This window comes from Aspergillus aculeatinus (assembly GCF_003184765.1).
Source record: "Aspergillus aculeatinus CBS 121060 unplaced genomic scaffold BO66scaffold_73, whole genome shotgun sequence".
In the NCBI taxonomy this organism is placed as follows: domain Eukaryota; kingdom Fungi; phylum Ascomycota; class Eurotiomycetes; order Eurotiales; family Aspergillaceae; genus Aspergillus; species Aspergillus aculeatinus.
In genome coordinates, this window is record NW_020291542.1 from 516 (window position 1) to 24,767 (window position 24,252).

Sequence of the window (24,252 nt, forward strand, 5' to 3'; positions counted from 1 at the left end):
CTGCTGGTTCGGGTGGAGGAATTGCGCCTGCATCCGCGTGTTATTTTCTCCGAGTCTGACCCAGATAGCTAGCAAGCATTTGACAAGTTCCGCCGTCTCTTTCCATCTCTTGCTCTTCCAGGAGATCGTTGTTCTTGGAGAGAAACAAAGAAGGGGAAAATAGGAAGTTCTAATCTGGGTATTCAGAAGATTCGAAACAATCCACGAGAAAAAAAAAGACTCAACAAAGAAAAGAAGCCAAAATCCGAAATCACATTTGAGAAAGGAAAACAGAAAGAAAGAAGAAAAAAAAAAGAGGAAATAAAAGGGGGAAAAAAACGAAGGAAGAAAAGAGGCAGATTATCAGCGCAAATAACATTTATACAAGCACAAGGAAAGCTTCGAAAGTTGCCGAAGGAAAAAAAAAAGATAAGGAAGAAAAACCAGAGAAACTGACGATAATATCTCTCTGTGTCTTACAGCACTACCTACAACTCTCTTTAGTCCTTTCCCATTCCCCATTCTTCACTGCCCATCTCGGCTCCCCTTGTTACCGTGTATCATCCCCATCATGTCTTCTGGACTGGCCTCCGATGAGGTGGCCGAGGATTACAAGAACTCTTTGGAAGATCTAACCACAAACGATAGGTTCCAGATCAGCAATCTTACGGTCATTGCGAAAGAGAACACAGAACATGCAATGGCCATCTCTCGCGTGCTGGAGAATCACATTCGAACAGTAGGTGACATACTCTCGCCACTTTCACAACACCGAGTTGCTGCTGTTGGACCTGCCGAAGCGCAAGACCGTCTGTAGTTCCGGTTTCTGGATGGATGTGTTCTAATTTGCTCTGTAGACACCGCCGGCTCAAAAACTGCCTGCCTTGTATGTAGTCGACTCGATCGTCAAGAACGTAGGGACGCCCTACACCTTGTTTCTGGGTCGCAACATGTATCAGACATTCATGAATGCCTATACGTTGGTGGATTCGCAAACTCGCCGCAAGCTCGATGAGATGCTCAAAACATGGAAAGAGCCTGTGCCCGGTTCCTTAGACACCAGGCCCGTGTTCCCTCCAGAAATCACGCGCAGTATCGAAAGTGCCTTGATCAAGGCAAGGACTGCAGCCCTTCAACAACAGCAAGCCCGAAGCCAGCAGGAAATCCTCACGCGTGGTCGAAATGGGACTCCCCCCGGCTGGTCCAGTACTCCAACACCACCACAGAATCTGGCCCGGTACCCGCCAGCCTCGAGTCAAACCGTGCCGGCTCCTTACCAGCGGAATGGCGCAGGTCATGCATATCCGCCCTCGGTGAGTTTTGTTGAGTGGAAAATCCAGCGAACTTGGTTAACTGAACTGATTCGTAGGGGGACACGCATGCTGCACGCGCCATGTCCACAGCGCAAATCCAGCAACGCTCGGAAATCGATCTATCCGCCTTGAACCGGGATATTGAATCCTTGATTGCCGCAGCCCGCGGTGATTTCGCCACCAACCCTCTCGATTCGGCCGTGCAGCAACGATTGAAAGCTCTCCTCGACCTGCAGGGCATCTTACAACGCCAAGAGCTCACCCAAGAGCAATTGAGGTTGGTTCGTGATCAGGTATCAGCCCTGGCACCAAAACCAGTCATCCCGGCACCTCAAGCCCCCCAAAATATCCCGCCTGTTTCGATACCTCCTGTAGCCGCTACCCCACCAGCCCAAACGCACTCGCAGCCTCTCCAGCAGCTGCTCAATCCGGGTATGCTCGCCGGGCTTATCAAGGCCACTGCTGCGCGTCAACAGCCCACCCCACCGCCTCAATTGGCCGGGATTTTACCCCAGATACCGATTTTGAACAGCACGCCCCAGCCCGCTGTTTCCGCGACAAAGGAGAATCCTCTCATTGCGGCTTTGCGGGCGCAGGGGCTATTACCACCGGCATCGGCACCTCCAACTGCGTCTACCGTTCCTCCTCCTAACATTACGTCTGCATTCCCACTCATCGTGCCTGGTCAGGTGCGATATACACCGCCTGTACCCACACCGCAGGCTCAAGGCAATGCCGAAGGGCAGATGGATGTGCAGATGAATACTATGTCCATGAAAATGTAAGCTGCGCGTGTGAGAAGACGTCCTTGAGACCTGCTGACTTGTGGTACCATAGCCCACGATATACACTGATTAGCAGCCTCTATGAAATGCGCACCAATCGATGTGGGACGTGTGGCCGTAGATTCTTTGCGACCGAAGAAGGGAAGGAGAAGAAGGCGCGTCACCTGGATTGGCACTTCCGCACCAACCAACGCATGTCCGACGCTGCCAAGCGGGCCCAGAATCGAAGTTGGTACGTTGACGAACGGGTAAGTGATGGGCATTCTTCCAGTGGAGGCCATTCCGAGGTGGTTCACAAGCTAAAAACAACGTTAGGATTGGATCAAATCCCGAGAAGCAGGAGACGACCAGAATCCTACAGACACGGAAGCCTCTGGCGACGCAGCTGATGGACATGATGGCAATGTAGCGAAAAAGGGACCGTCCAAGCCGTGGATCCGCGCGCCCAATGATGCGACTCTGCGGAATACTCCTTGTCCAATCTGTCAGGAGAAATTTGAATCCACCTGGTCAGAGGATGTACAAGATTGGATCTGGCAGGATGCAACCAATGTTGGGAGTCGTGTTTACCATGCTAGCTGCTATGCTGAAGTGACTAAGGAAGGCCCAACGCCAGCTAATCGGGGGGCGCCACTGGCACGCACCGGGACTCCAGACTCTGTGCTGGGTAAACGCAAGGCAGAGGTGAGTATACCTTTTTCTTTCTTGAAACAAAGCAGGCTGTCCATCTCTAACAATGTCAAGCAGGTGACCAACTCCCCAAGTTCGAATGTACGGATTAAGACAGAGCCTATCTGAATGGCGGTGTCCATGCCACATAGACTCCATTCCTCACACCCACTTCCTTTCATAACATTGCTTTGGAGCGAAGCTGCATCGACATTCATCGGCTGGTGGCTTTTGTTTTGCATCGGGACCGGAAGACAGGCATTTCCATGGGCGGCGTTACTGTTTCTCTTTGCTGCTTTCCCCATCCAGGACTTCAAGACTCCAAGGGCACTGACAATGTTGATGGGCCACAGGCCGCGCACATCCACAGATGAATGAATATCTCTTGCGGATCTTGTATATAGATCACCATCATGATCTGAAGAAAGAAAAGAAGTAGAGATGAGTGCAGTCGGATCATATCTGATTTAATCTGGTTTGGTACATTTTATTTTAAATTTCTATGTCTCTTCTTCTCCCCCCCCTGCCCAGTGCCTGTAGGTGACGTACGTAGGCGGGGGTAGTTTGCCCCGCTCGGGGTTACTCCGCGTTGTCAAAAGATAAAAAATAAACACCTAAACTACTTAAAAGAAGGGTCCAGTCCACTCGTTCCCTTGTTCCCCTGTTCCCTCATTCCCTTATTGCCCTTTGTCACCGTCTCGCCTACCCCATTCCTCTTCAGCTTAATCGTTTTGTTAGACCTTTCACCATGGCTCCTTACAATGTCCGATGGGGAATAATGGGTAAGAAACATTACAATCCCATGCGTTTCTCTCTCAATTGTGATGGTACCAAACTGACATGTGATAAACTTATTCGAAACTCCGCTTAGCCACCGGCTGGATTGCCGACGGTATGTTTCCCTCCATAGAATCCGACGTGTGTGAAGGATCTCGTACACTGGCCTCGTTAGTCTGACCAGCAAATAGTCTTCGTTCGAGATCTTCTCCGAGATCCTCTTGAGCGTGGCGCATCTGACGTCTCCCACAGCATTGTGGCAGTAGCATCATCATCATCGCAAGCTCGTTCTGAGAAGTTCATCTCTGACACGGGCATCCCCGCCCCCTGTGCAGCCTACAGCTCCTATGAGCAGCTCGTGGCCGATGCCAACGTGGACGTAGTCTACGTCGCAACTCCCCACTCCCACCACTTCCAAAACGTCATGCTAGCCCTGGAGGCGGGGAAGAACGTTCTTTGCGAAAAGGCCTTCACGGTCAATGCGGCCCAGGCGAAGATCCTGTGTGAGACAGCCAAGAAGAAGAACCTGTTCCTTATGGAGGCCGTTTGGACGCGATACTTCCCGCTCAGCGTGCAGGTCCGAGACTTAATCAAACAGGGGGCCATTGGCGAGGTCCTCCGTGTGACGGCTGACAATAGCTTCGGCGACCCTGTTGAAGAACGCTGGGGAACGGAACATCGAATGGTCAACAAGGATTTGGCCGGTGGATGTTTATTGGACTGTTAGACTCTCTTACCCACCTTCTTACCTGAACCGTGCCCAGTGCTCCGAAAAGGCCAAAGCTGACCAAAAGAAATGCTGCAGTGGGTATCTACTCCTTGACCTGGGTCTTCCAGACCCTGTATCACACCCTTCCCCGGGATCAGCGCAAACCACCTTCAGCCATCTCAGCTCACATGGCGCTCTACCACCTAACTGGAGCCGACGAAGCGACCACTATCCTCCTCAGCTTTCCCACCAGTACGCCGTCCAATCTGCCTCACCCAGGCCAATCCCACGCCGTGGCCATGACCAATCTACGTGTCGCTACCGACCCCGACGAGGCCAACACTGCCCGTCCAGCCATTCGCATCCAGGGCACCAAGGGTGAGATCCAGGTGGACGGACCAGCGTTCCGACCGGAGCGGTACCGCATCATTCCCAAGAAAGGGGAAGGTGAATTCAAGGAGGTCGAGTGCCCGTTTCCTGGCGACGGAAAGGGCATGTTCTGGGAAGCAGATGAGGTGGCGCGGTGCTTGCGGGATGGAAGCTTAGAAAGCGAAACCCTGCCATGGGAGGAGAGTATCGTCATCATGGAAGTGATGGATGAGGTTCGGCGTCAGGGCGGGCTGACTTATCCGGAGAAGATCGAGTCGACGGTTTACCCCACGCAACTGTAGTATTTACGCGGGACAGGTTTGGATGGACCGAGGCTTACAAATGCTAGGCCAAATGACAATTTCTAGTCCGAAGCACGCTGCCATTCAAAGAAGTAGTACTGTACATAGCAAATCCCTCCCGGAAGGTATTCATCTATATATGAAACCTAAGACACATTACAATTTTTCATGTCCATTACCTCATTCGATCGCCGCAGCCTTCTCTGCAGTGTTGATCCGTGACCGGCGGAAAAGACTTGGGATCAGACCTCGCCTGAACAATCGTTCCCTCGCCTTTCAATCCATCCCGCGAGGGCAAGAAGGTATCAGGATGATAGGTAAGAGGAGACAATGACTCGGATCCCTCCTTGGTGGGAATTGCAGCAACTAACTGCTTAGGGCTTCTGGAAAACCCCCAAGAGCGATTTCCACACCTGGCCAGGCTCTTGGCTGGCGTCGATACCACGCCAGATACCGGTCTTCTTGTAGTAATCAACCACGGGAGCCGTTTGGGCGTGGTAGGTGCCGAGACGCTTCTTGAGAGTGTCGGCGTTATCGTCGGAACGCTGGATCAAAGGCTCGCCGGTAATATCATCCTTCATCTCCTCCTTAGGAGGGTTGAAAATATTGTGATAAGAGCGTCCGGAGGCCGGGTGGACGAGACGCCCGGTGATACGAGCAACCAGCAGAGCATCGTCAATCTGCAGCTCAACGGCATGCTGGAGCTTCTGCTGGCGCTCAGCCAACATGTCGTCCAGGCGCTCGGCCTGCGCAACAGTGCGCGGGAATCCATCGAGGATGAAACTAGAAACCGCACATTGTCAGCTCAAACTCTTGTGCATTGTGGCTCAAGGATATCAGGAACAGAGGTGGGTGGAGGGGGGACAGACCCGTTCTTGCACTCGGTGTTGTTCTCAAGCTCACTCTTGATCATGTTGACCATGATCTCGTCGCTGACCAGACCTCCCTGGTCCATGATCTTCTTAGCCTCTCTTCCCAGATCAGTCTTCTTGGCAACCTGAGACCGCAGCATATCACCGGTAGCCTATTCGCACATGTACAGTCAGAACCAAGTATCAGTGAATCCAGACTCTATCCACCAGAGCATAAACTCACCAAGTGGCAGACGCAGTACTTCTCCTTGAGCCGGGGGGCCTGAGTACCCTTGCCTGAACACAGCGATCGGTCAGAATTCCGCACCAAGAACAAGGGGAGGGACAGGAATGGCAAGATAATAGGCATTATCCAAGCGTACCAGCACCGGGAGGTCCCATTAAGATGATGCGCATATGCTCGGTAACAGACTTGGGCTTGACTTCACTGGTAAGGCGACCCTCCAGGTCCTCAATACGAGCCTCAAGCTTTCCGATGGTGTCCTTGAGACCATGGATGATCTCTTCCGTGATGGGAGCCATTGCGATTGACAAATATGGTGAGGAAGTGTTGTGGAATTGACACTACCAAAGGTAGCCGGGAAAAGAGACAAGCGGAGTGGGCAAAGGGGGGCAAGGGAAGAGAAGGAGGATGAGGGCGCGCAAAAGCAACGGGGAAAGGGAAGCGGATAGAAAGTTGACTTCGTTTTGGGGGGGGTCAAGTGGTTGAAAAGAGGCCGCCGACCGGAGTGCCGGGGTGGAGTCGCGGCGCGCCCACCCGAGGCTGCGGCGCCGCGCGGAGCAATAATCAACTATTTGTAGAGAAGTTCAGTAATGCAGTATGCAATTGCAATTGCCGTGACCATGGCGAAGCAAGGGACCTATATTCTAGGCGAAAGATGCTCATCTAAACTATTGATCTAACATGTGCGACAATTGCTAGTAGTTGCAGAGTGCAGACAGACGCATTTCGGACGGATGGACAGCGAAACCCGCCAGTAGTGCCTTGAGGCCTGAGGCATGACATGCAGCATACCATGTGTGGCTGATGCATCAACCAACTGTTCAGCCACACAACACCCGGAAGCTCCCCCGAACTGCCACAGCTATTCCATCGTCATCTCTCCCTCTCTCTCTCTCTCTCTCTCTCTCTCTCTCTATCTCTCCCTCTCCCTCTCTTCGGACTTCCTGTCACTTACTTCCCATTCTCATCTCATCTGTGCTAAGGCTCTCTCTCCATCCTTTGACAAGCCTAGTCGTCGCTATACTTGTTACTTCTCACTTAGCTCAGTGATACCGCTCTGCGTCCTTGTTTCCCGCCATGCCTGCCACCACGGCGGACACACTTTCCCTTGTCCAGCGAACTGTCACCGTTGCCCCATTAGTCCTTCTTTCCGTCGCAGATCACTATGGTCGCTCAGCTAAAGGCACTCGGAAACGAGTGGTGGGTGTGCTGCTAGGAGAGAACTCGGGCCAGACTGTCCGCGTATCAAACAGTTTTGCCGGTAAGCTCATCTGCTGGTAGAGCGTCTCACACTTCCACCGGAATGAACTGACCGTTCTTGGTGACTAGTCCCCTTCGAGGAGGATGAGAAGGATCCGTCTGTGTGGTTTCTCGACCACAACTTTGTCGAGTCGATGAGGGACATGTTCAAGAAGATCAACGCGCGGGAGAAGCTGGTCGGCTGGTATCACTCAGGCCCGAAGCTGCGCGCCTCAGATCTGGAGATCAACGAGCTCTTCAAACGATACACACCCAACCCCTTGCTAGTAATTGTGGACGTTCAGCCGAAAGAAGTAGGCGTTCCGACCGACGCTTACTTTGCCGTTGACGAAATCAAAGACGTAGGTTTCCAAGCGATTCAGTTCTCGGACCCTATCTCCGCCTTGGTCTCGCTAACTAATTCGGGGTGATCCACTACAGGACGGCACCACGACGTCCAGAACCTTTGTCCACACACCGTCCATAATTGAAGCAGAGGAGGCCGAGGAGATTGGAGTGGAGCACCTACTCCGTGACATCAGGGATGTCGCTGTGGGAACACTTTCTACCCGGATAACATCCCAGCTGCAATCGCTGCAGGGCCTGCATCTGCGTCTACGTGACATCGGCCAATATCTGCAGAAAGTTCTCGACCAAGAATTGCCCGTCAATCATGCCATCTTGGGCAACCTCCAAGATGTGTTCAACCTTCTCCCTAATTTATCCACCCCTGCTGCAACGCCTCGCATCAGCGGTGGTGCCCCGGAGCAGCAGACGGATAATAGCGAATTGGCACGGGCCATGAGCATCAAGACGAACGATCAATTGATGGCGATCTACTTGAGTAGCTTGATTCGCGCCATCACTGCCTTCCACGACCTGATTGAGAATAAGATTCAGAATCGGCAGCAGCAAGAAGAGAACGAGCTGAAGAGGGAGCAGGACGCTAATGCGGCCAAGGACGACAATGACACGACTAAGAAGACCAATGGCGTCGTCAATGGAGAGCAGAAGGAGGATCAAGAAGTAGTGAAGGATAAGTCCAAGAAAAAGAGTTCAAGAGGGGAATAGAGGGGCCTGGAGTCAACGCGATACGATCAATTTTCAAGGACCAATTCATTTATTACATGAGATTGTACATTAGGGTAACCTCGGACACGGCTGATCATGACCATACGGGGTTGTCTTCGGAGACATCGATCGTGCTGAGTATTCAGTTGTACCGTAGGCTGTTAACACCGCACCCTGATCTTGTAGTGAGGCAATCAACTCCCTGGAGGTGACCACGCTGGAGCCCCCTCTGACTCGTGGCATAAATACGACACGGGCTTCAGCCCCCCCAGCCGGCACACCAGCCCGCCAACTCCTCCGCGCTGACACAGACGAAGCCGTCATTCCCCTTACCCAACAGACTGGGACAGCGAACAGCCAGCCAACTCGCAAGGAGGTGCTTGCAAACGGGGGGTGAAGACCGGACCGATCCGCGTGCCAACATACCCCCGAATGGGTAAGAACCATGGGAGATTGCATAATCCTGGCGCGGCGATAATTCGATAGCAGAAGCAGTAGCAACAGTGGATAAGGAGGTCATTTCAGGTGCGGGTGACAATGGCCCACGAAATGAAGCCAATGTGAAGGTAGGACATGTGCAGCTCCAGGCTTGCAGGCGGACTTCGTACGCTTTTGTCTCGCTATCTGTCTTATAGAGGTGATATCGCGAAGACGGTTGCGTCGTGAGAACCCCGGAGGTTGAATTCACCAGGAATACATCCTCCGTCGATCTTACCGACGAGGCCTGGGTCGTGGGGCTATTCGTCGCGTCGTGAGTCGATACTAAACGTCTTACCAACCCTCGATCAAGGATATCCAAAGCGAGCAGGAGTTCATTAGGGAAAAGACAGTGGAGAGCTAGCATCAGAGACTTTACACCGGCGATCTGGGTCGCATGCAGCGCAGAGAAACCACGGGACGGGCTTTCTCCGCAGGCTGGATATTGTTCTTGTTGTTGTTGTTGTTCGTGTTGCTGACCATCGCTCGAAGTATTGACCTTGGAGATTGAAATGCCAGAAGCCACCTGGTCCACAAAGTCAGCAGGAGTGAAGAAATTGCTTTGGTGTTTGACTTCGTGAATATCCATTGGGTTGGCGGTTCAAAGAAGAAAAATTCGAAGTTGTTGGTTGCAACGGACAGGATATGTATTCGGATTAACCGGTAAGTATTAACCCCTAGGCAAAGCTTCCCGATTTCTCCTTCCTGCCCGTCTACAACCGATGCACACCCCAATAGACAATTATATACATGGCTATAGACTTTATATGGACATGAGCGCTCTATCCATCTCGGACTCGACGGAGACAATAAAGCCAGAATAGTCCCACCATGGCGCACAAACAACATATCGGTCGTATACTATATGGCAGCAGATTACCACAATCTAAATACAACCCCAGCAATAGGCATAAGGTGTCAACCAGCCACTCCGCGGCTTTGCTGCAGACGCTTTGCGGCGGATCGTGTGAAGGGTGGAGGGCCTGGGGGAATCTTGGGCTTAGGCAACTTTCTCTTGAGGACACCCCGAGGTCTGGCTGTCTTACTTACCGGTTGCGCGGGAATGATATTCGGCTGCAGGGGAATGATCCCTTGGCCTTCAAGGACTTCGCCTGTTATAGACGTGAGCCTAATTCGTACCTGTGCCCGCTGCACTCTGGCTCTGGCTGACTTCAACTTGATCAAAGCTCCATTATCACCAGGAGGTGCCAGCTGTTGCTTGAAAGTCCATCGAACGGCTCTTCCCTCAAACTTGATCATCTCGTCCAATGTGACCTCATTGGGAGATTGTTCAATGGACTGGCCCTCCTCTTCAAAATCTGGTATAAGTGGCGGTGCTGATCGCACTGGCAAAAGTTGTGTCCGGCGATAAGCTAGCACGTATACATCCTTGCGGTTCTTCTCGTGAGACCTGAGTGCTGCAAGTGTTTTGGCGGATACTATGCCGTCGTTGAAACAAGCCCAGTCACCATACGGGCCCTGTGCGAAGCAACTATAATGGCCGTGGTCGATGTTTCTACCCAGATGATTGACAAACGCAAAAAGCTGATATTGTATCATCTCAGGTGGAAAGGTCAAGGTCTCTTCGATGCAGACATAGTCTTGATTCTTCTGTTTATCATGCTGGAACCGGTTGATTTGAACGAAGATAACTTCCGGGTAAAGAACAATATCTTGACTGATTTCGTGCTTAGTTCTAGAACCACCACAGCCGCGACAAGCCACTTGCAAGGATGTCGGACGCAGGTTGTTCTCTATTATCTTGAGTAGCCCATGAGAGCCCGGGCAAAGGTCTTCTGGAAAACTCGCAATAAGCCACCAGTTCATACTCGCTGGTAGAGTCTTCCGCTGCCCGCACTGGGAACATTGACCTTCTCGGGCGACAATGCTTTGGAACATGCTCTCAAGATCGCTTCAACGAAGTCAGCTTCTGGCATGTCTGGGGTTTGATGAGAACATACACTCTTGATCTCTCCGTACTATCGGCGTACAGCCGCGCAATTAAGGCGTCTAGAAACTCACATATATCATGCTGTTCTCGAATATCCCGCCCTTTCCAAGCAGCTTTTTGGACATGCAGCCAGAGAGCCCTAAGACATGATTCAAGATCGCGTGGAGATTCGAGCCAATAGACTTCATATAGACGGCACAATCGACATCCTAAACAACCGTCCGAAAAGCCGCAATCCTCGAGGTCGTGACTTGGTTGATAGGAACACCTGAGCCAATTCCATAAATCGGGCATATGCAACAAAAATATGAGTGCCGCATTCCGGTAGCATAGATTTCCTGGGTTTTCAAAGCCTCTGGGACTTCTATAAGTCTCGCTGGGCCACGCTGATCTGAGTTGACTTCCCTAAACGCAGAGTGAGCCTACTTTGAACGGTCAAAGCATTTGTTTCACCAACGACGCACCATGTTGTTGTATATATTAGCTGAATCACTCATCTTCAGTGCACCTCCTGTCGGGGCTTACTGTGTCACCTACTACAGTAGGCCTAAGTACGATCAGATTCTGGGTAATAAGTGCTTGAGTGTGTATAAGTTGGGTCCAGGTGATAGTATATTATCTTAGTCGCCATGCAGATACCGTGCCAGTCCTTGTATATATTATTGAATTTATTGCTAAAGTAGTCCTATAAGAGAACAATAGATAGTACATACCTCCCTTACAACTCAGGGTGACCCTTCTTTTGTTTATAGAAGACCTTTGTATATAGACATATGTCATGTTGTTTGGTACATGAATGATAAAGAGGTTACTGGAGGGTGAATAGTGGTTGTTAGATATCTTGCTCTTTGTTAGCATTGCTGTCAAATGTTATGTGGTAGTAGCAAGATCCATTGGTAGAAGATTTTTGTATATCTTCCTCTAACATTGATCTCTTTATGTAGATTTCTTTTACACATAGCTCGGTAGAATATAGCACTTCAAACTCTTCTATGTCAATCATGATTATTTACAGTTTGTCCTTGGGATTAGAACAAGTAATGAATTGTTTTCTATGCCAATTACGTTGGAAATATTCTAGGATTGATTTGATTACATGAAGAGATACTGTATGAGGCCTCTACATCAAGTTATCGGGAAAACATGTAGCTGGTCATGACTAGTTCTCGATGCATACCGTGTTCATTCCACAGACCGTCTTAATCAGGATGGAAACATATGTTTTGATGTTTTGTAACCACCCACTTATAGGTGGTATGTATGTCAGTCGGACTATCCCTAGACTCTTCAAGTAAGCCTCGCATGACAACACCTCCCTATACAAGTTGTCTTACCAGTCAAACCTTCAGACACTGGAACCACACTCTCCATCTGATAATTGCCAGTTCAGGAGGCAATATCGCTAGTACTGATATATCTTGTCTCTTTGTGCGTAGCATGGAGGTGCTTTATTACTTTGGCTCATCACTCTTTGTTGACTTCGAAAATGCTCATACTTAGAACAACTGAAAGGTCTGGCTGATTTGCAGGACAACAAGGCACCGACCCTTCTTTGTTTTCCACATAAGGAGTTTGCCCTCGTAGCGTATCCCGTGTGAAAGAGGCATATCTTCACTTTTACAAAGTACGTTGTTGACTTTTCAAGATCCAGCGGGGTTCATAGCCTCCACATAGTAGGTAGGCAAGGCAGCCGCTGCACGATGGAGGGGAAGTCAGACTCGACCAAGATTACCAAAGGGTCCCCCCGGTGATGGGGCTCTGTGCCAGTGTGTCTATCTCTTACACAATACCTGAATCTGTCTAAGGTTGAATCAGACATCAGCAGGTTGATTACCCTGATACTGTACACGGGATGTTGCAAGAAGGGTTACTGTACAGCAGTGACTCTATAGCTAAAGGTGTAGTTAGTGGAGTTACAGTATACAGAGTGAGTGGATCAAGAAATGTACTCAGGATAGAACATAAGCTGCCAGGGTGCGGTTAACGTTCCCCCCGCAAGTCATTCGAAGTCACAAACTGTCCACAAATTTATTCCACACATATTTGTGTGCTAAGGTGAGTGAGAATGCCCTCATTTCGAAACTCTCAACAATCACTTACCAGGATGTCGGACGCTGACAGTAAAGGCAGCGGACAGGGTTTAGGAACATCTGAAACAATGATACTAACAGCATCCATGTATTGTGGAATCGATCCAGCTGTTGCTTATAGGCTCTGGCCTCATTTATCATAAACAACAGAAGGGGCGCGAACAGGCGACAGACAGTCGGACACATCCGCGATTGTCAAGTCTAGGCCACCACCGCCTCGGGGCCATGACTCGCTGGTTCACGAACTGTTGAACAAGTTGACATTTTTTTTCCCACTTCATTTGCGGTGGTTCCGCTGCTTGGACGCGGGAATGACCGTGTTACAAGTGTGATCATAATTTCCCTGCCCTTTACCCCACTCCACACAGCCCAGGTTCTTGTTTCATCTTGTCCGATGTGGAGCGGAATTAATTACCACCTGCAAGCCTCTACGCAGCCCGCGCGCATTACCCTCAGATTCTGCCCGCCGCAACTCACTTGTACGACATGATCGCTTCTTCTCGCAATGGAAAAGGACTCGGAGAAGGCTTCAATGGAGGAAAGAGATCATTTCCGCTTGCTTCCCCTTCTCGTCTTTGGGGAGAATGCAATGGAGGAGAGAAAGAAAGAAAGAAAGAAAGAAAGAAAGAAAGAAAGAAAGAAAGAAAGAAAGAAAGAAAGAAAGAAAGAAAGAAAGAAAGAAAGAAAGATGCGGTTCACAAGGCTGAAGAGACCAGGCGGAACGCGCTTCAATCCAGCATAGACACAAAGCACTTAAAAGTCAGTTTATTGACTCCAATCTTACTGGGAAGTCAGTCCATTCGTACTACTCGGTCGAGTACTCATACATTAATGCTGTTCCTTCCTTATCTGGGTGCGTAGGCTGTTACTGATCCAGCGAGGGTCTCGAACAACGACCCTGGCTGGGTCCAAACAGTCGTGGTGATAGGTACTTTCCTAACTTCAAGGTTCCCATAGAGAGAGCCAGGTAGAGAGACGATTGGTGAGTGGCGATGTACTTATGTACCTAGGTAGTACTGTAATCTAACTACTTAATATACAGTACTGTAACTTACATGTGTAGGTATACCGTAGAAGGTGGCAAAGGCCAACCGACGTTCACAGACTCCCAGACTTGCACAAGCAGATCCCTTCTGGATATGCTCCATGTGGATTATGTCGATGACGTTGCAACGATTTCATCGGGGCCCAATTGACAGTCATGCCATTTGAGGAAAACCAGAGAATTGTTGAGCCCGTATTCATTACTGACAGCCCCTCCACCCGAAAACGCGCGATGAACCACAGTTTGCTGCAGGTTCAAGAACCGGAGGAGTAAACTCCCTATAGATTTCTCCCCAAGTCCTCTCGAACTTGAAATGACTTTGACTTCCCTGGAGTGTTCGAGCCAATACGAGGCATTCTAGGTGGGTTCGACCCATCTGCACAAAGCCAGATCGAGTGTGTACATACTCGTAGTAGCAGATAATGTTGACGCGCACTTGACAGCTTGATCTTTGGGTCGAGGAACAGATTTGAAAGACTTGCGGAGAAAAGAGACTACCGTCAAAGGAGGATCGAGGGGACAAGGTCGTAGATGTCATGAATTGAACTCAAATCAGTCAAGCCAGTATCACAGGAGTCTCAAGACCAAGCTATGGAGTACAGTACTATGTACATACATACATGAATTGAGTACATGGGCTCGCTAATCGGCTTCAGATCTTTAGTGCGCGCGTTTTTCCGGATCACGAAGATCATTAGGCAGTACAGTGGCGCAAACCCAGGGCCATTGGATATCCCAACCCAGGGCATAGCCCAACCGCCACTCAGGAAATGTACTCAGTAGCTGCCAGAGATCTTCTATCTCGCCGACTGTTTCAACTAGCGATTGAACACCGTCGAATGCCCCATGCAAACTCGTACCATCGCCGACAGTCACAGCCACCAACCACCTTTCCGCTTCGATACAGGAAGGATAAATCTGACCTGCATGACTTGCTTAATCTTCCACAACAAACGTTCAAAAATACTTCAAAGTCTCAAGCTTAGTAGTGTCCGTGGTTTTCGCCCTTTCTATGTTAGATATCCTAAGAGGTTCAAGCACGTATTTATGGGGCTGATCCAGCCGATCGAGTGCTACATATAGAGGATGACCTCCTACATATATGTCTACTGTACTCCGTACCTACTTGCCCTACCTAGCCGAGCAGATCGTAGATCGGATGGGGGGAAATACATACAGTAAGCAACGTAAGAAGCTCAGGAAATACATAGGCCGTCGTAGTCTGAAGGTGGGTTCCAACTTCAATCCAAAAGCATCCCAATTACAGTACTTAAGAGTAATCGATTAGTACTTAGCTTATCATCGAATTCTCCGCTCCCTGCCAGGCTCCACCACAGGACTCAACCCAATGGCATGAAATGACCACTGTAGAGAACCGTTTGAGGTTCCCGGATAACGGCGACCCGGATAACAGCGATGGCGCTCAACGCTCGTGATACGTCCTGTATAGGTGCAAAGATAGAAGGTGTGAATGTAAACCTGCAATACTCACACATAGCTTGAGAGTGAATCGGTCATGCTTATTGGCATGGCCCAGTATTCCTCTCCCACTTTGGACATGAGCCTGTCCTAATCAAATCCGAAAATCACACTTCATACATCTTGCTTTCGAGTATATGTCATAGCTGACTGTATCAATCCGTGATTGGGCACCTCGGCGTCTAGCTCTGATAGGCCTACTGCATGCTCTGGTCGCTGAACCCTACCTACGTATATAGGACCTCCAAGCAGTAGTACAGCACCTTGCTGAGACTTCCTCAGTGTCGATGCAAAGTCATTGCACATAGTTATTCAGCCTAGCTTGGAAGCGTGTCGCTGCGTTTGCTTCCTTGGTCCCCAACGCCAGGAGAGTTTTCAACTTGATAAGTTAGACCTCGAGAGGATACCCTTGAATTTTTTTTCTCGTTTTTGGAGAAGAATAGATGGGTTTTCTGCTGGCAATAAGATCGAACAAAGAGCAACTTACGGGAGGCGTCGTTCACGGTGGGGTTCTAGACCTACCTCAGGGATGCAACCCACCGCCATTTCCCCAGTCAGGCATAGTAGGCAGTGTCTGGCTGCTACAAGCCGTACCATATGCACAAGGCCCGGGAATCAGACAGCAGGTAGGGGATTGAGTCTCTCATCGTGTCAGGCTCAGCCTCGACCTCACAAAGGGTGTCGCCAGAGGGATGGCTGATCCAGTAATGGCCTGTGGCCAGGCATTAAATGTGCTATATGTACCCAATCGATTCTCCGTGATCAACAACTGAGCGGTGACTCGCTGCCTCTTCATTCACAGCAGCTTGCCTGCATCATCTGCGTCACGCTAAATGAGAGTATACTCGTGGTTTCCAACGCTCCAACTTATAGTTAGTTGTTGCTTCGCAGGCATCTTTTCAGGATTGCCGGGAGACTATTAAACCAACTGTAGGAGGAGCAGGATATGGGGGATTGCGTTCAAGCGGGAAGGAGAACTCGAATGACCACAATGGTAGCTCAAGAGCTGTCTAGCTGCATCACCGGTGGTCTCAATCAGCAAAAAGTATCTTCATAAGGTTGGTGTACTCGATCAGTGTCATGGTGCACACAGGCGGCATCAATGGAGATATCTAGGTGGCAGTATAAATGTGCTAGGAAAAGAACACTTCCATAATGACCTGAGTACATCTTAGGTCTCCTGGGGATCTATGCAACAACTATACTATGTAGGGTGAATTCCTGTTTAGTAGTGTGCCATGCCTGGTCCAGTGAACAAAGGAGGGGAACAATGGAGTTGAGTCTGGCCTTCTCGCGGGCGGCTTCGAATAGCCAGCGCGTTTGCCATGTCACGGAGTACTCAGAATGCACTACACTAACTACTATGTAAGTCATGGCGTTGTCGGGCCCACTTAGCCTGACAATCATGCTCAGCCCAGACTGCTCAGCGCTTGGGAGGGGCATGTTCTCCCTCCTCTCTTCCTTCTCTTCTGCACCTTAATCATTTTCAGCCTGGGGAAAATGAAAGACTATGAGGAGATATGCACAAGTGTAAGAGTATAGAAGGACAGTTATCTTCTTTGTCCCTTTTCTGTTTTACTTTTTCTCATTCTGATAAAGCGCCACCGTTTGACCGACCCCACCGGTCCCTAGGTAATCTTGCAGAACTTGTTGCAGGCGTGCAGACTGGCGGGAAACCCCTTGTTCCCGCGGCCCCGTCGTTCGAAAGGCAATGATTAATCGATCAGTCTTACTACCCTCCCGGGCTCTAGGCTTACTTACTTAGGTAGTGGTCCTCTACTGGTCCAGACACCACCGCACCACAACTGCACACACGGAGACATTCCCATTGTCTTCCTTCCTTGTCGCTGCCCAGACAGCGTAGAGTTGTAGACTCACTACTCGTAGTATCTAGATTGGCTTTTTATTTGCTATGCGGTCGATCCGTAGTCCACTATCTTGAATGGGGAGAAATGTCACGAGGTTGGGTATTAAGATACATAGTAAACATACATAGCATGTACAGTACAGCATCTGTTTTAACCTGGTCAAACAAAAAGGAATGGAGAGCCCCAACATCAGATCAATCTTCCCTTCTAGCGTGGTGGGGATTTGCTCAGGTGCACGTCAAGCGAACTACGCGTCTTGCGAACCGGATGGTCTGGACACGGGTAGTTCTTCTCTTTCTGATGGTCCAGGCCAAAGGATCTTCATCTTACAAGATTACTAAAGGGTGGTGAGTTTAATAAGTGGCTGAGTCTGTTGTATTTAGTACAGTACATGATCAGTTATACCGTGAGACCCCATGATGTCCGACCTCTATATCCCACCCGACCGCAAGGGGATCGATCTTAACTGCAGCAAAAAAATGCAACCGGCAGAGCTTCCTTCCCAGACCTAAGTTACTTCAATTTAGCATCTGCACACACACAAAGGGATTGCGCATCTGGCGATTCTTGAGCCCTGCAGCAGGATTGGCCAGAGCATGTCAGCAAGAGGCATGGAGTAGCTAAACAATCAAGAGGAGCAAGCGAGACAATAATCAGCAGTGGAGAAGGGAAAGCCAAGGTCACTGATTGCCAGACGCCTCCCGATGGCATACAGGTCAGGAGTAAGGTTTGTGTGTTGGCTTGAAGACTGGGAATGCTAGGTAAAAGCCGGATTCAGCAATTCAAAGGCACGTAACAGATTGCCCATTGCTGAGATTACTTTGATTTGTATTGCCTAGCGCATATAGTGCGCATATAGTCTCTGGAGTATAAGTATCATCGACTACAATGACTTGGAAGGCTATGTTATGTATGTATGTTGAAATGATATGCTCTGGTTTTACGTGGTAAATGGGTTTGCCAGAGACAAGATCTATGAGTAGTACAGTACAGTACATACGGAGCCGATACCGGGCTAGGATCGGGAGCAGCAACAAAGCAATAATACACTACCGGATTATATACAGTAGGAGGAAGGAACATTAAAACAGATCTGTAGAAAATTTCCGACCCACGCCGCTTCCTTGAGACAGGAAGTGAACATGAAACCCACTCATGGAACCCGGAAGTTAACCAACCCACTCCACATTTCGCGGCAAAAGGCAAGTTGCCGCCCTGTCACCGTTGGAAAGTGGATGTATCACTTCTGGTCGGGACTACACATGTTTCGAGTATCCTACGTAGTACAATATTAATATTATCATATTATAGACGATATCCGTTGGTACCCTCCGCCCAAAGCCAAGCAGTCCCATGTCCTAGTCCGGACACAATGGGACGGGAGGGGTCCACTCGCTTGGTTGACTCGATGAGATCTCAATCTTAGAGGGCTTGGATAGAGAGGACTGGTCACATCAGGTTGCAGGCTTGCTTCCTGCTTGCCTACTCGTTCCATACGTGTTACACGGCGGTTTTGTCCTGATAAGGTCGATCAATTGAGAACTTTGGGCCTGAAGTGCCGAAAGTAGACCAAGTGGTTGCTAAGGCAGGAACTTGAAGACCCCAGATCCCAGCTAGCGGCTGGTGAGTCAATATTCCTAAAATGATAGTGGTGTCAATTGATTCAAGTGGCTCACGAGGTACAGTATCATACTACACTGTACGGAGTATGTACTCAAGTAATATGATCATTACCTGGGCCGATACTTTCCAATTAAGGCCTGGGGGTTGGGGCTCGTTCGCCGTTGGCAGATCCATCGCGACGGTCTGGTACCACCGGCCAGCCCATCAGACTTAGTCATTGGGTGGGAGGGAACACGGCACCATTTGGTTCTCGGAAATTTGCATTTTGTCAATTGAGGAACCGAGCGAAGCGGCAACTCAGAAAGCAAGAAACAAGGAATCACACTCTGACGGATGACAGCCTCAAAGTCTGAGTTCGGAGAATTATCTGAACCTATCTTATGAGGAGGTAGGGTTTATCGCCAGTGCTTTGTTTGATTAGGTTGAAAGTTGACAGAACCCTATTTTTGTCAGTACAGTGCTCCACTGCTAGTTACATCTACTAATACTTACACACCTACTAGGAGCCAGTGGGAGGTAATTACTTGCTCCAGTACTCTCTGAGTTGACTATGTACTCCGTAGAGTAAATATATAATCAGACCTTCCGCCTGCCCTTTTACCCACAGCAGAGACTGTTGACTCCGTTTCGGCCGAGGCTCTGGGAGACTAGTCGACTTGACGCCGTCGTTGTTACGCATCCTCCCCATTATTGCCCATATTCGCCCTTTGGTTGGAATGGAGCTCCTCAGACCATTTCCACCTCCCGGTTTAGGATGATGGCGTTCTCCACAAGGAGGAACCATGTTCTCTGGCTGTCTTGTTATTACTGTTATTGTTTATCTTGTTATTTCGAATTTGGGATAACCCTCAGGTTAGCTCGCAGTCCTTCTTCGCCCTATTTTACTTCATCTAGTTTTTATTTCATCTTATTTCATCTTACTTCTTTTTTTCTTTCTAAGGAGAGGGGGGTGGGGGTATTTCCTTTCTCCTCTAATTTTCCTGAATCACCCACATCCCCTTCTGTTTTGCCTTCCCTGGTCTATGCAACACTATATGTGTGGTCATGTAAAGAACTTTTACTCCAAGTCTCATAACAGGATTTCCCATTGTCCACCACTAAGCCTTTGTGGCTTGGACTGTTCGTCACTCATATTACCTTCGATGTTACCACTCTGCCTTTTCTGGTTCATCCCTATCATTGCCATACATGTTCAGTGACGCGACACCAGTCTATCGCAGCTTAAGGAAGTAGAGATCGGTGGATATCCCGCATGCATGTCCCGCCCGCGGCCTTGCCTTCTTCTTTCCGAAGTTCGCAACGGATGATAGTGGGTACAAACTCCAGCGAAGGGCCCTGAGATGTTGTGCTTACCTTATGGGCTACAGTCGTAGTTTGAATGGGTTTTTGTTTCACCGTCTTGACAATCACCTCACCAACAAACCAAGTCACAATAATACCCAGACCGAGGCTAGGCTCGAATGCTCCCGGCGAGGTTTGACCGCCAGGAAAGTGTTCCATTCCAGTATAGTTTAGTATTTGCGGTGGAACCGTTGTTCTTATGGTCGTTCCCTTTTCTTATTGTATTGAATTGAATCAATTTCTTAGGTCCTCTATTTCTCTCTCTCTCTCTCTCTCTCATTCGTCCCGTTTTTTCGTAGTTTACGGCCATTATCTTGTTCCTGTTCAATCCTTGGGAGATAATTGAACCCAAGAAGGTGCTCTCTCGACAACAGTGTGTGAATACACTTTTAGAGGTGATGAATGATTAGGTAGGTACGTACTTCAACGACAAGGCATGGCACTGTACCCGGCTGAAGTCCGGCTCACTAACTACATCGTACTTCGTAGTCCAGATGAGATCGCAATGAAGTCAGTCAGTCAGTCAAATTGACCCTTTCTGCTATTGACCAGTGTAGTCCACAAGGCTGGTATTAATTCGAACCTGTATAGTATACTGAGTAGATAGTTATTCTGTACTGAAAGCTAGTGAAGTGACTTGCTGGGAAATGAAAAATAACCATCTACCGAATACGAGTAAATCAAAGTACTGTGTAGGATACCTAATTAATCTCAACGGTCAATCCATGCCTACCTAATCATATTAATGTGCTTCGTTTATTAAACGGCTTCCCGAAAAAAACAATCCCCCCCTCCCCCCCCACCACAGGGCCCTGGCCTCGCCTCTTCAATTTTAGCCTCTGTCTCTTGTTCCCCATAAGTTACCTATTGCCTGCTACCTTAGTATTAGCTACCACCAGCACCTTGCTACGTACTCTATTACTGTTGAGCTTTTCATTTGCTGTCTCTTCCATCAGCTGTCAATGCCGATGATCTCGTTTTTTATGCATGTCCAGGCGTTTCCACTGTCGTGTCTGGCCTTTTTCCCTTTCCTCTTGTCTGTCACTCCTGATCCTCACGATTGATTTCAATGACTTTCATCTGCCTCTGTCGTTTCTTCTTTCTTGCCGCTTGTATACCTTGTGCCTAGCCAGTACTTTCCCACTACCACATTTGTTGGTCTACCAGTCAGCCTGGCACAACTTCAGAAGCTTCCCAAACGCCATATTTGACATATCAAGTCGCTATCTGCTATCCCCGTCCCAGAAACCATTTTTCCAACCTGCTCTTGTTGTTTTGCAGCTTCTCTTCCTTTACGGCTCACTCGTGGACTGGTTCCTACTCGTCAGCTTTCTATATTTCGACAAGCACCCGGGGTGCCACGAGTTTTTGCTCCTCGCTCTAGACGTTCCTAGCTTCTGTGAACCGTCGCTATCTTCGGGAGACAGAGATAAACACAGACGTATCCGTGGATTGGGCTTATTCATCCTGGTCAAGGTCATTTTTCTACATTCGCTGAAATTCCACATCGCGTACGGTAACCTGTGGGAGTGCCTTGCGCAAACAGCTCCCATTGCTTTGTCTCCTCTTCCGGCCTTGACTGCTCCTCTAAGCCATACTAGCAGCAAGTTCTTTACCCAAGAGCAGCAATCCGTCGTTGTTAATCGCGCATATGATTGCGTTACAAAACCAGGCCATCTTACCCTCCGCCAAAGTGGATATCTCACTGTTACTGAAACCCCAAGATGAAGAAGAGACTGCCTCGGTGACTAGCGCGCCCGCCTATGCGACGAATTCGATATCTCAAGCTTCATTGGTCCCGTCTCTGCCTGTGGCGACACCGTCTACTATTCATTCAGCAACGGCGGTCCCGCCGCTCACCAATGTTTCCTCCTCAGTCCCTGTCAAGCGTCTTCAACCAGCACATACGGCAGAGTCCCCTGCTAAGAAGCAGTCAAAATGGTCTCCCGAGGAAGATGCTCTTATCATCGAGTTGCGAGGCAGTGGTATGAAATGGGAAGATATCAGCAAGCGCCTTCCGGGGCGAAGTGCCATTAGTTGCCGTCTTCACTATCAGAATTATCTGGAACGCAGAAGTGAATGGGACGAGGATAAGAAAAACAAGCTTGCGCGGCTATATGAAAGGTATGCTATTGTTGCCTGGAGCCATCCGCCGGTTTCATCAACGTCACTTGGTATGGTGGGTTCTGGTTGACTGACTCAATCACAGGTTCAAGGCCGAGATGTGGTCGAAGGTCGCAGAGGAAATGGCGATTCCATGGCGGGCAGCGGAAGCCATGCATTGGCAATTGGGAGAGCAGGAGATGGCTCGTCGTGCCGGAGTTGTTCCTTTCTCGCTGTCAAGCACTGCTATCGATCCACCTGCGCCCAGAGCACGCAGAGCCAGCACATCTTTGTCTCGGCCGAGGAAAGGATCGAGTTCGCGTTCGATACACCATCCCCCGCAGCTTCCATCCGTTGAGGAACTCACTGCTGGAGTACCCGCATTTGCGCCACCTCCGCCTTTTCTGCCACCCCGCGAAGCATATAGGATAAGCCGCCCATTGGATCTGGGTGGTAGTCAAGGCGGCCCATTCGGCCCGAATCTCGGTCTTCCTCCTCGAACCCTTCCCTAGGCAGGCCGGGGGAACGGTGACGATAACTATGTCTATTGGATTTCCCCATTGCGTCGTTACGAATTGCATAGCGCTGGTTGGAGGTATTGGTCGTTTCAAGGGAGGTTATATCATAGATGTTCATCTTCGATATGTGCATAGGTGGACTTCGCATTGCCAATGCATCAGAGTTGCATTGCAGTGCAGTTTTGATTTGGCAGGGGAAAAGAGCAATAAAGGATTGTTCATCATGGGGAATGACCCTCGCTGGCTTCATCGCATGCCATGGCATGAGAATGTGATACGGCATCATCTTCGGGGTTGGATCTCAGAATAGTCCACTGCACCCTCTGCGCACATCCTATGATGACTCGGGACCTGACCGCACTGCGATTGCCCACCAATTATCCTTTTCATACCCCGAATCCAGAACATAGCCACCTGCGTCATTGATGTCCTGCTCTAGTTCCGAGGCTTGGTAGAGGTGATAGTATCGGTGGAACACTTGGGGCTCGCTGCCAGCAGACGCAGTCCCTTTTATGACCCAGGGAACCATTCTGTCTTGTTGATCGCCTTTGTCCCAACCACGACGACTATCTTTCTGCTCTAGAGCCCAGACATAGATGAGTGCTTTCCCGCCCGGCACAGTGTCGGAGGCAGGCTTTAGGGTCCGCAATATCTCACGGATAGCACCCACCCTTCGTTCTGGGGTAGACAAGTGATGAATCACTGCGATCGAAATGGCGAAATCAAAGAAAGAATCGGGATGTGGAAGGCTGAGGATGTCGGCAACTACGGTCGAATGTGGCTGGTGAGATCGGGCAATGCGGGCAAGGTTCTCAGACCTGGTATACGGCGGATCAGTTTTGAGACCCCGCAGGATATGGGTATTTATGATCATCTCTATTGAGATTTGGGATCATTCTTTGCGGGAGAGGCATGACTGGTATGATCATGGAAAGGTGAGGGGTCAGAAAGAGGGGCAGCAGGAATTAGTCACAAGTATATGGAGATAAACGTGATGACATACCGATCTGAAGCTACAATAAACACATTCTTATTTACACTCAGGTTCTTTCCATTGCCGCACCCCACGTCTAGACCAATTGACCCGGGCCTCAAGTCAGTAAGGAATTGTTTCACAATAGGCCAAGGCTGACATGGCCACGGTTAGTGACGAACATACAGTACATTGGGACGTAGGGATCAAAGAGGCCGAGGTAGTCAAGGGAAATAAGGAAATACCTTGTAGCGGGTGGATGAAAAATGATGTGCAATCTGTTGGTATACTTGATGCACGTTCTCTTCTTCGTAGGCGTCTTCTTCTTCCTGGCTGGGGACAAGGGTATTGGAGGCCATCATGGTCTTCGAGACAAAGGCACACGGTATGGTGATGGTGGTATGAGTAACACTTCTACAAGAAGACCACTCAACCAATGTGGTGTAATATGTTAAGAAGAAGGAATGGAAGAAAGT

The 24,252-nt window shown here is 49.4% G+C and overlaps 10 protein-coding genes across 10 annotated transcripts; 5 read left to right on the forward strand and 5 right to left on the reverse strand.

The window, feature by feature from the left end:
• The first annotated feature begins 227 nt into the window (after nt 1-227).
• BO66DRAFT_230430 (putative mRNA cleavage factor complex component Pcf11) lies at nt 228-2,967 on the forward strand. The gene is made up of 5 exons (XM_025642755.1): nt 228-718; nt 837-1,292; nt 1,349-2,073; nt 2,130-2,325; nt 2,393-2,967. Exons 1-5 carry the CDS (start codon nt 551-553, stop codon nt 2,873-2,875), a joined length of 2,028 nt encoding a protein of 675 aa, XP_025498614.1. The 5' UTR covers nt 228-550; the 3' UTR covers nt 2,876-2,967.
• Nucleotides 2,968-3,408: 441 nt separating this feature from the next.
• BO66DRAFT_395964 (Gfo/Idh/MocA family protein) lies at nt 3,409-5,052 on the forward strand. The gene is made up of 4 exons (XM_025648352.1): nt 3,409-3,528; nt 3,618-3,638; nt 3,715-4,245; nt 4,329-5,052. The coding sequence occupies exons 1-4, from the start codon at nt 3,495-3,497 to the stop codon at nt 4,901-4,903; spliced, it is 1,161 nt and encodes a 386-aa protein (XP_025498615.1). The 5' UTR covers nt 3,409-3,494; the 3' UTR covers nt 4,904-5,052.
• Nucleotides 4,953-6,616, reverse strand: adk1 (adenylate kinase ADK1). Its single transcript, XM_025648353.1, has 4 exons — nt 6,138-6,616; nt 5,999-6,051; nt 5,773-5,927; nt 4,953-5,686 (listed from the first exon to the last, which is right to left on the reverse strand). Exons 1-4 carry the CDS (start codon nt 6,295-6,297, stop codon nt 5,278-5,280), a joined length of 777 nt encoding a protein of 258 aa, XP_025498616.1. The 5' UTR covers nt 6,298-6,616; the 3' UTR covers nt 4,953-5,277.
• Nucleotides 6,617-6,942: 326 nt separating this feature from the next.
• Nucleotides 6,943-8,493, forward strand: rpn8 (proteasome regulatory particle lid subunit RPN8). The gene is made up of 3 exons (XM_025648354.1): nt 6,943-7,259; nt 7,328-7,599; nt 7,679-8,493. The coding sequence occupies exons 1-3, from the start codon at nt 7,076-7,078 to the stop codon at nt 8,306-8,308; spliced, it is 1,086 nt and encodes a 361-aa protein (XP_025498617.1). The 5' UTR covers nt 6,943-7,075; the 3' UTR covers nt 8,309-8,493.
• A 74-nt stretch (nt 8,494-8,567) lies between these two features.
• On the reverse strand, nt 8,568-9,374 carry BO66DRAFT_415624 (uncharacterized protein; the record flags this gene model as incomplete). Its single annotated transcript, XM_025649543.1, has 2 exons — nt 8,568-9,223; nt 9,266-9,374. 2 exons carry the CDS (start codon nt 9,372-9,374, stop codon nt 8,568-8,570), a joined length of 765 nt encoding a protein of 254 aa, XP_025498618.1.
• A 473-nt stretch (nt 9,375-9,847) lies between these two features.
• On the reverse strand, nt 9,848-10,699 carry BO66DRAFT_307807 (ubiquitin carboxyl-terminal hydrolase; the record flags this gene model as incomplete). The annotated part of the gene is made up of 1 exon (XM_025643257.1): nt 9,848-10,699. A coding segment is annotated over one exon (852 nt), but the record flags the coding sequence as incomplete, so codon positions are not given.
• Nucleotides 10,700-17,639: 6,940 nt separating this feature from the next.
• BO66DRAFT_395967 (uncharacterized protein) lies at nt 17,640-17,981 on the reverse strand (the record flags this gene model as incomplete). The annotated part of the gene is made up of 1 exon (XM_025648355.1): nt 17,640-17,981. A coding segment is annotated over exon 1 (193 nt), but the record flags the coding sequence as incomplete, so codon positions are not given.
• A 1,471-nt stretch (nt 17,982-19,452) lies between these two features.
• BO66DRAFT_230565 (uncharacterized protein) lies at nt 19,453-19,989 on the forward strand. Its single transcript, XM_025642756.1, has one exon. The coding sequence runs from the start codon at nt 19,596-19,598 to the stop codon at nt 19,914-19,916; it is 321 nt and encodes a 106-aa protein (XP_025498621.1). The 5' UTR covers nt 19,453-19,595; the 3' UTR covers nt 19,917-19,989.
• A 1,844-nt stretch (nt 19,990-21,833) lies between these two features.
• BO66DRAFT_335395 (MYB DNA-binding domain protein) lies at nt 21,834-22,797 on the forward strand (the record flags this gene model as incomplete). The annotated part of the gene is made up of 2 exons (XM_025644240.1): nt 21,834-22,306; nt 22,392-22,797. The coding sequence occupies 2 exons, from the start codon at nt 21,834-21,836 to the stop codon at nt 22,795-22,797; spliced, it is 879 nt and encodes a 292-aa protein (XP_025498622.1).
• Nucleotides 22,798-23,137: 340 nt separating this feature from the next.
• Nucleotides 23,138-24,135, reverse strand: BO66DRAFT_415626 (tRNA (carboxymethyluridine(34)-5-O)-methyltransferase; the record flags this gene model as incomplete). The annotated part of the gene is made up of 3 exons (XM_025649544.1): nt 23,138-23,621; nt 23,807-23,931; nt 24,022-24,135. The coding sequence occupies 3 exons, from the start codon at nt 24,133-24,135 to the stop codon at nt 23,138-23,140; spliced, it is 723 nt and encodes a 240-aa protein (XP_025498623.1).
• Between the last annotated feature and the right edge of the window lie 117 nt (nt 24,136-24,252).

What these genes read in the sequence shown, in the direction of transcription:
- BO66DRAFT_230430 (XM_025642755.1), top strand. Translation starts at nt 551, where the DNA reads ATGTCTTCTGGACTGGCCTCCGATGAGGTGGCCGAGGATTACAAGAAC. An exon ending in TGGAGAATCACATTCGAACA is followed by an intron (nt 719 to 836) that starts GTAGGTGACATA and finishes TTTGCTCTGTAG; the next exon opens with ACACCGCCGGCTCAAAAACT. An exon ending in AATACTATGTCCATGAAAAT is followed by an intron (nt 2,074 to 2,129) that starts GTAAGCTGCGCG and finishes GTGGTACCATAG; the next exon opens with CCCACGATATACACTGATTA.
- BO66DRAFT_395964 (XM_025648352.1), top strand. Translation starts at nt 3,495, where the DNA reads ATGGCTCCTTACAATGTCCGATGGGGAATAATGG. An exon ending in CACCGGCTGGATTGCCGACG is followed by an intron (nt 3,639 to 3,714) that starts GTATGTTTCCCT and finishes ACCAGCAAATAG; the next exon opens with TCTTCGTTCGAGATCTTCTC. An exon ending in CGGTGGATGTTTATTGGACT is followed by an intron (nt 4,246 to 4,328) that starts GTTAGACTCTCT and finishes GAAATGCTGCAG; the next exon opens with TGGGTATCTACTCCTTGACC.
- adk1 (XM_025648353.1), bottom strand. Translation starts at nt 6,297, where the DNA reads ATGGCTCCCATCACGGAAGAGATCATCCATGGTCTCAAGGACACCATC. An exon ending in AATGGGACCTCCCGGTGCTG is followed by an intron (nt 6,052 to 6,137) that starts GTACGCTTGGAT and finishes CGCTGTGTTCAG; the next exon opens with GCAAGGGTACTCAGGCCCCC. An exon ending in AGTACTGCGTCTGCCACTTG is followed by an intron (nt 5,928 to 5,998) that starts GTGAGTTTATGC and finishes ATGTGCGAATAG; the next exon opens with GCTACCGGTGATATGCTGCG.
- rpn8 (XM_025648354.1), top strand. Translation starts at nt 7,076, where the DNA reads ATGCCTGCCACCACGGCGGACACACTTTCCCTTGTCCAGCGAACTGTC. An exon ending in CGTATCAAACAGTTTTGCCG is followed by an intron (nt 7,260 to 7,327) that starts GTAAGCTCATCT and finishes CTTGGTGACTAG; the next exon opens with TCCCCTTCGAGGAGGATGAG. An exon ending in CCGTTGACGAAATCAAAGAC is followed by an intron (nt 7,600 to 7,678) that starts GTAGGTTTCCAA and finishes GATCCACTACAG; the next exon opens with GACGGCACCACGACGTCCAG.
- BO66DRAFT_230565 (XM_025642756.1), top strand. Translation starts at nt 19,596, where the DNA reads ATGATGGCGTTCTCCACAAGGAGGAACCATGTTCTCTGGCTGTCTTGT.